Source organism: Pseudoliparis swirei, unplaced genomic scaffold (genome assembly GCF_029220125.1).
Source record: "Pseudoliparis swirei isolate HS2019 ecotype Mariana Trench unplaced genomic scaffold, NWPU_hadal_v1 hadal_198, whole genome shotgun sequence".
NCBI classification, from domain to species: domain Eukaryota; kingdom Metazoa; phylum Chordata; class Actinopteri; order Perciformes; family Liparidae; genus Pseudoliparis; species Pseudoliparis swirei.
Window position 1 is genome coordinate 1 of NW_026613434.1, and position 8,037 is coordinate 8,037.

The 8,037-nt window shown below is 47.9% G+C and overlaps 1 protein-coding gene across 1 annotated transcript; it reads right to left on the reverse strand.

The window, feature by feature from the left end:
* Positions 1-2,854: 2,854 nt before the first annotated feature.
* On the reverse strand, positions 2,855-5,158 carry LOC130191638 (CCR4-NOT transcription complex subunit 8-like). The gene is made up of 6 exons (XM_056411291.1): positions 4,922-5,158; positions 4,410-4,603; positions 4,043-4,204; positions 3,495-3,639; positions 3,301-3,411; positions 2,855-3,127 (listed from the first exon to the last, which is right to left on the reverse strand). Exons 1-6 carry the CDS (start codon positions 5,036-5,038, stop codon positions 2,999-3,001), a joined length of 858 nt encoding a protein of 285 aa, XP_056267266.1. The 5' UTR covers positions 5,039-5,158; the 3' UTR covers positions 2,855-2,998.
* Between the last annotated feature and the right edge of the window lie 2,879 nt (positions 5,159-8,037).

Below are 8,037 nucleotides of genomic sequence, written 5' to 3' on the forward strand. Positions count from 1 at the left end.
TGCCGTTAGCCGTAAATAAAGGCCGTTAATACTCTGCTGTGTGTCTGGTTGAGGTTTTCTCTCAACAGTTCATCGGCTCCACGTGATTCTAACGTTGACATCATTGTTTTCAGGGGATTATGAACTGAAATGAGGAGGTGAAGCTGCTGTGAGGCGCTCAGTCCCATCGGGATGAGGAGGTGGGACATAAAGCCCAGCAGTAACTCCAGCAGGAGGTCCTGGAGGAGCTCCGTCAGCTCCACCAGGACCTCCAGCTCCAGCTGGTCCTCATGTCCTTTCCGAGGTGAAGCTACGACTTCTTTGGTGGTTTTATGCTCAATCAATGGAGAATTTCTCCTCACACAACTTTTACCAAACGTCTGCATTTGATTGTCATCGTGACTTTGACTTTAATTTTAAATTAACAAAATGGAAATAATTGCTTGGACATGAAGCAAACTAAATGATAGAAATTAAACTCGGGCTCTGCTCATTTATTTTCTGTTGTAAATAAAAGTGTTTTAGGTCAGCTGACGAAGCAAATATGAGAAGCAGCAGTCTTGCATCTTTACTCTAATTATGAGATAGTCACATATTTAAATTGTTGGCCTCGTTTTGTTTCAGCTTTTCAAAGAAAAATATTTTCTGAAATAATGTTTTTAATATTTTCAACGGTTGACTAAGTAGAATCTCTACAGTGGGATTTCATGATGTCACGCGCTCCAGGTGTCTGCTGATTGGCCAAATGCCACAGGCGGGTGCTGTGACGTTGGTGATCTGTGCTGATTGGCTGGGTGAAGATCACGTGATTCTTGAACTCACTGAAGCGCGGGAAGGACGCCATGAGTACGGCGTGCGGAAACATACGGCTCCTCGCAGAGAAAGGGATAAGAATACATAAATACCTCCAAGCTTTTATTCTTATGATTATAAAACATGTCATAAAAACGTCTTAACCCTCCTGTTACCTTTATATTTACTAACATATTTTACCCTTGAGGTCAATATGACCCCAGCTATTAAAATCTCCAGAAAAATATTAGAATTAATATTGTTTTCCAAGTTTAAGTGTGAGGTACTTTATGTTTGTTTGTTGACTCCCGAAAGAACACCGACATTAAACATTGAATCGGGTCAAATTGACCCGAAGGCGACAGGAGGGTTCAATATTGAAACGGGTCAAAATGACCCGAAGGCAACACAAGGGTTAAATCAACCCGCAGCAATAACTGGTAAGGCCTTTACTCAGTAAAGCACTACATACGACCACTAGGTGTCACTGGCCTCTTATTTTGAGCTTCCCTTCCATCATAAGGGTTTATGGGTTATCAACCTCTTTCCCCTTCATTTCGCCGAACAAATGTCATGACGTCATCCTTTGTTCAAGAGGTGCAGAGACAGCTGCTGTAGAAACCTGCTGGGTCTCACCGAGTTCACTTCAAAACAATCATAAATACATGTGACATTTCATATGTTCTCTTTCCGGTGTGTTCAGAGTTTGAGCCAGCAGTTTCCCCTCTTTATAATCTTCTTTTATTGGTATTAATATAGAAAATTCCCCAAAATGTTCCCTATCTCCGTGTGGAGCTGGAGACATGAAGCTCCTCCCGGTTCTGGTGAACTCGTCGGCGCTGACCGACTCCATAAGAAACCCGTGAAGAGTCGGCGGTCCTGAACACCATCTGTCTTCATTTCATTGTTTGGCCAACAGTGAACCATCAATGTGAAGAAGGACCAACGACCTGCGTACAGGTGTGACCTCAAGGTCACCTCAAGGTCAACGCCTACGGACAGTTAGCTTCTCTCTCGCCCACTGTGCAGCTATTTGAATAAAAGGTCATTTCAAAAAGCTGTTGGACAGAATGTTTTCTGTTGAGTCGACATCCAGGACTCGACTTGATGCTCAAATGAAACGACCCGTTGTCGTGCAGCGCTGCACGTCAAGTGATGTTGGTATCTCCCGAACAGGAGGACACGGTGTCGGTGTGCAAAACAAAAATAAAACATACTTAAGGATTACATTCAAAATACAAAACAATTTAATATACAACTGTTTAAAACAATGTCGAATGTAAAAACAACAGTAACCACAACAGTCGGTCCACAGCAGGTTCAACACATGCAGAGCAGCGCCGGGTCCTCCACGCCGAAAAGGTTCTGAAAGTGGAAAAGAGCTAAAACACTTTTATTTTCATCAAAATTATACATTGTAATTTACAGGCCCTTCCAACATTAACTTAAAAAAATGAAATCCCTGCAACAAGAGATGCTGATGAGGAGGAGGATGAGGAGGATGATGAAGGAGAGTCTGAACTGAAGACTGTTTTGGCAAAGTTTGGTCTGAAATCACNAACAAGAGATGCTGATGAGGAGGAGGATGAAGGAGAGTCTGAACTGAAGACTGTTTTGGCAAAGTTTGGTCTGAAATCACAAGACGACACATTTATGTACGGCCCGCTGTGACAGAAGGGGGCGTGTCCCATCCAGTTACATAAGGGGGCGTGTCCCAGGCTGTTACCAAAGGGGGTGTGTCCCATCCAGTTACAGAAGGGGCGTGTCCCAGGCTGTGACAGAAGGGTGCGTGTCCTATCCAGTTACAGAAGGGGGCGTGTCCTATCCAGTTACAGCAGGGGCGTGTCCTATCCAGTTACAGCAGGGGCGTGTCCTATCCAGTTACAGAAGGGGCGGGTCCCATCCGGTTACAGAAGGGGGCGTGTCCTATCCAGTTACAGAAGGGGCGGGTCCCAGGCGGTTACAGAAGGGGGCGTGTCCCATCCAGTTACAGAAGAGGGCACTATGCTGCAGGAAAGAAAGAGTTCTGGGCATACGACTGTATACTCAGTAAAAGAGACTAAAAAGAACGACTGAGCCAGTGAAGGGTCCGATGTCAGCGAGTCCCCCAGGAGGAGCGCGGAGAGGAATGTTTATTCCCGTTCGGCGGTCGAGTGTTGAGGGAGATCAACGGGAATCTGCTGGTTGGGTTTTAAAACAAGTGCGTCCCACTTGAGGAGGAGGAGCCTCAGTGCTTGTTGTTCGTCTCCTCCTGGCCCGAGCCGGACAGCCCGTTCTGGGGCTGCGTGGAGCCCGAGCCCAGGCCGTACAGACGGCCGCAGTACTTAGCGTCGTCGATGTTGTCTTCGAAGAAAAGCTGAACAGAAAAAAAGATCACCGATTAACACCCGGTCTCACATGACGTCATCACCCCACCGGGAAGAGAGGACTGGGACATGCGACTAGTGGGGAGAAGGAAACAGAGGAAGCAGCTTCATGATGGAGGAGGCCCACACACGGCGAGGAGGAGGAGGAGCCTCTGTGACGCACCTCTTTCATCCTGAAGAACGCCATGCCGGTGAGGAGCGAGTCCGATCCGGCCTGGTGCTGACGCCCGATCCGCTTCAGCTCCAGCTGGTCCGCTACCTCCTGGAGGCCTCCCTGACACACACACACACACACACACACACACACACACTGAGCCTGAGGGGGCGTGGCCTCGCCGCCCCGCGGGTCGCCCTCACCTTCAGGTTCTTGCAGCTCTTCATCAGGTACTTGACGTCGTAGATGGCGGGGAAGAACAGGTTGAGGATCTGGAAGAAGTCGTGTTCCTCCTCCGGGAGCCGCGTGTCGGTCAGGAGCTTCACCAGGTAGCCGAAGTCATAGCCGCTGAGGAGCAGAGGGGCCACCTGCTGTTAGGGCCACCTGCTGTTAGGGTCACCTGCTGTTAGAGTCACCTGCTGTTAGGGTCACCTGCTGTTGGGGTCACCTGGTGTTGGGGTCACCTGCTGTTAGGGTCACCTGCTGTTAGAGTCACCTGCTGTTAGAGTCACCTGCTGTTAGAGTCACCTGCTGTTGGGGTCACCTGGTGTTGGGGTCACCTGGTGTTGGGGTCACCTGGTGTTGGGGTCACCTGGTGTTGGGGTCACCTGGTGTTGGGGTCGGCTGTAGTTAAGTGTTCAGCTTTCTTTTGGCTCGAGTAACTTATTGAAAAATCTTCAATATTTCCTGCAGCCAAAGCTTGCAGCTGAGCCTTCAGTCGTCTCTCCAGCCGAGCTGCAGCGCCACTGACCTGTGGAAGGAGAGCCACTTGGTGTTCTCACAGAGCACCAGGCCGGACGTCATGAGCAGCTCCGCGAAGTAGAGCGTCTCTATTCCCTCTTCTTCATGTTTCTTAAACTGGAGGCCGGAGTTCTGCAGCAGGTCGATGGAGTCCTGCGAGTACATGTCTTCTCTGAGGAGCAAAGCAAACCGTCAGCGACGGGCGCCACGGTTACCGAGAGCGACGGGCACCACGGTTACCGAGAGCCACGGTTACCGAGAGCCACGGTTACCGAGAGCGGCGGGCGCCACGGTTACCGAGAGCCACGGTTACCGAGAGCGGCGGGCGCCACGGTTACCGAGAGCCACGGTTACCGAGAGCGGCGGGCGCCACGTACGTGAGGTTGAACTTGAAGTTGAACTGCCAGGTGGTGGTGCCCAGAGGATAGTCCCCGTCCTCATTCATGAAGGTGAGGCCCAGCTGGATGATCTTCAGCAGGTCCACGTTGCAGCGCAGCAGCTGGTACTGGTAGTCCACGGTGCTGCGGAACTCTCCGATGGGCCGGACCACCACGCCGGGGAACTCCGTGTCCTGAAGGAACAGGACGTTCATCTCACGGGGGAGTTTACTTTCCTCTTTGACTCAATGCCACATTGCAGTTTGAACGGATTAGCTGAACAAATATTATTGAGGTGTTTTTGTAAAAAGCAAACCGTTAGAAAGATCTCGTCGCAGAAACAAACCGTCAGTGATTTATTTATGACATTCAATGCTATGATTTCATTAATAACACGTTTACTATTTTCTTTTTCATGGTTTGTCTTTCTGTCATTTAGACGACATCCTAAACGATCCTTTACTCGACGTATTCCACCTCTATATTTACATAGTCTGTGACGCTCCTCTCACCATGGCGATGAAGTTGTAGCTTTGAATGATTTGTCGGATCTTCCTCATCTCCTCCTCCACGTTGCTCGCCCAGACTTCACAGATTATCTGACTGGAATCCGTCAGTGCGGCCGGCATGTTGGCGGCTCAGGAAACTAAACGCCCAACAATCCTTGTGACGAAGACGAAGCAGCGTGACGAAGACGAGGGGGAGGCAGCGTGACGAAGACGAAGCAGCGTGAAGAAGACGAGGGGGAGGCAGCGTGACGAAGGACACCTGTAGGGACAGCATGAGACATGTTAGTACATTGGGATTAAAAAACAAGATACACAAGGATCATGATGGCTCCTCTTTTGCTCCACTACTGCTGTTGCAGGTGAGAACAGTGCAGGTGAGAACAGTGCAGGTGAGAACAATACAGGTGAGAACAGTGCAGGTGAGAACAGTGCACACACTAACGCACAAAGCAGAGCAAACAAGAACTACAGAGCATGAAAAGAAAACTGAGGAATCTATATATTCTAAACTGATGAAGCAACTCGTCACATCCTTTAAATACGAATGTAATGGTTTTTTTTTACTTATTAAACTTGTATTCATTTAACTGCAGCACATTAAAATGCTTTATGTTTTGAATTAAACGATTTTACTTCCATGAAGTAACGCACAAGACAGCAGCGTGGCCTGCAGCCAGACATCCCATAATGAAGGCACAACCAGACATCCCATAATGAAGGCACAACCAGACATCCCATAATGAAGGCACAACCAGCCATCCCATAATGAAGGTACAACCAGACATCCCATAATGAAGGCACAACCAGACATCCCATAATGAAGGCACAACCAGACATCCCATAATGAAGGCACAACCAGACATCCCATAATGAAGGCACAACCAGACATCCCATAATGAAGGTACAACCAGCCATCCCATAATGAAGGCACAACCAGACATCCCATAATGAAGGCACAACCAGACATCCCATAATGAAGGCACAACCAGACATCCCATAATGAAGGCACAACCAGACATCCCATAATGAAGGCACAACCAGACATCCCATAATGAAGGCACAACCAGACATCCCATAATGAAGGCACAACCAGACATCCCATAATGAAGGCACAACAGTAGCACTACAGAGCTAACAGTAGCTAACAGTACAGAGCTAACAGTAACACTACAGAGCTAACAGTAGCTAACAGTACAGAGCTAACAGTAGCTAACAGTAACAGTACAGAGCTAACAGTAACAGTACAGAGCTAACAGTAGCTAACAGTAACACTACAGAGCTAACAGTAACAGTACAGAGCTAACAGTAACACTACAGAGCTAACAGTAACAGTACAGAGCTAACAGTAACACTACAGAGCTAACAGTAGCTAACAGTACAGAGCTAACAGTAACACTACAGAGCTAACAGTAACTCTACAGAGCTAACAGTAGCTAACAGTAACAGTACAGAGCTAACAGTAGCTAACAGTAGCACTACAGAGCTAACAGTAACAGTACAGAGCTAACAGTAGCTAACAGTACAGAGCTAACAGTAACACTACAGAGCTAACAGTACAGAGCTAACAGTAGCTAACAGTAACAGTACAGAGCTAACAGTAGCTAACAGTAACACTACAGAGCTAACAGTAGCTAACAGTAACGCTAGTGTTTTAAGCGGCATTTCTCTTCTTCGTTGGTTCACTGCAGCGACAGCATTGCTCGTCTCACCAATAGCTACGGAACGGGATTTTGTTTTCAATGAACGGCCTTTCTGCGCGCGGCCGTTGGATGAACATGATATGAGTTCGCAGTGAGTTGTCATAACGGAGCTCCTCCAGCAGGGGCGCGGGGCCGCGCCGCGGGGCCGCGGGCTTATGGCAGGAGCAGTTCTCGTGTTGAACACCTCGCGAGGTTTTAATCACAGCTCCGTTTTTCGGTGATATCGCTGCGAACCAACGACGCTGGCGCCGCAGTTAGCATGAGCGGCTAGCGCGTACGAGCTAAACCTCGCGTTACCGGGAGAGCTAACAACACCGGAGCGGAGGCTCAATGGACCGGCTCCGCTTCACGCGCCCCGGTGCGTCGCAGCTGCTGCGCACACTGCGCGGCGTCGCGCCGCTGCGGAAGCATCGGAAGACTCATAGAAACAAACAGCTTTACCTCAGAATTCACTCGACGGAACCCAACAAACTAGCTAAATAGTTGATAGCGCTTCTGTTGTTCTTCTTCCTCGTTTTCTTCCTATTCTACATCTTCTTCTTCGCGGAGTCGACGGCTCACGAGCACACCGCCACCTACCGTGTTGGCGGTGTAATGACGTGAGGATGTATTCGGCGCAACGAGCAACTTGTCCTTGTTGTTTGAGAACCATAGTTAGGCCTACTCGTTTCTTTTGCAAATTATTAATTGTGACAAATTAAGATTTTTTTATTTAAAAAATACGAGTACAAAACATGATGAATTATAAGAGATTCAACTATCCAACAGTAGAGGTTATGCAATAGGCTTCACATTGACCAACTAGAACAATACTATGAAAAATATGATAACATAAGAGTATAATCCTCTAAAGGGTTAACAACAAATCCCATGAGTGCTTTTCCCCTTTGATAATTGCTAAACAACTTTTTACAACACATTTCTACCTAAAGGATCTGAAAACTTTCTTTACCACTTGACAAAGAAATAGTTGCGATGCAGCCTGCCTCCAAAACAGTCTATGGATGGAGAAACAAACCAAAACAAACAAACATAAATTCTCTTCATTGCAACCACTGGGTCCAAACCAGAAACCACACTGAGGTATAAGTCCTGCAACCATCAACCCATTATCTTAGCAACTCAACAACAAAAAATCCAAAACTAAATCTAAAATTTACACTCACACACAAACATAAATCACAGGCCAAATTAACACCAATTTATTGGTAAACATCTCAAATACTTGAAGTACAGTGAACACACGATCACGACCCCACGGCAGATCAGACGTGTTCATGGACCCTCAGGTGAGACGAGTTCATGGACCCTCAGGTTCGACGTGTTCATGGACCCTCCTCAGGTGAGACGAGTTCATGGACCCTCAGGTGAGACGTTCCTTTGGGCTCAAGAAGGCTCCTGAAGGCTCCTGGAGGCTCA

What these genes read in the sequence shown, in the direction of transcription:
- LOC130191638 (XM_056411291.1), bottom strand. Translation starts at nt 5,038, where the DNA reads ATGCCGGCCGCACTGACGGATTCCAGTCAGATAATCTGTGAAGTCTGG. An exon ending in GCTACAACTTCATCGCCATG is followed by an intron (nt 4,604 to 4,921) that starts GTGAGAGGAGCG and finishes CTGTTCCTTCAG; the next exon opens with GACACGGAGTTCCCCGGCGT. An exon ending in AGAGCTGCAAGAACCTGAAG is followed by an intron (nt 3,412 to 3,494) that starts GTGAGGGCGACC and finishes TGTGTGTGTCAG; the next exon opens with GGAGGCCTCCAGGAGGTAGC.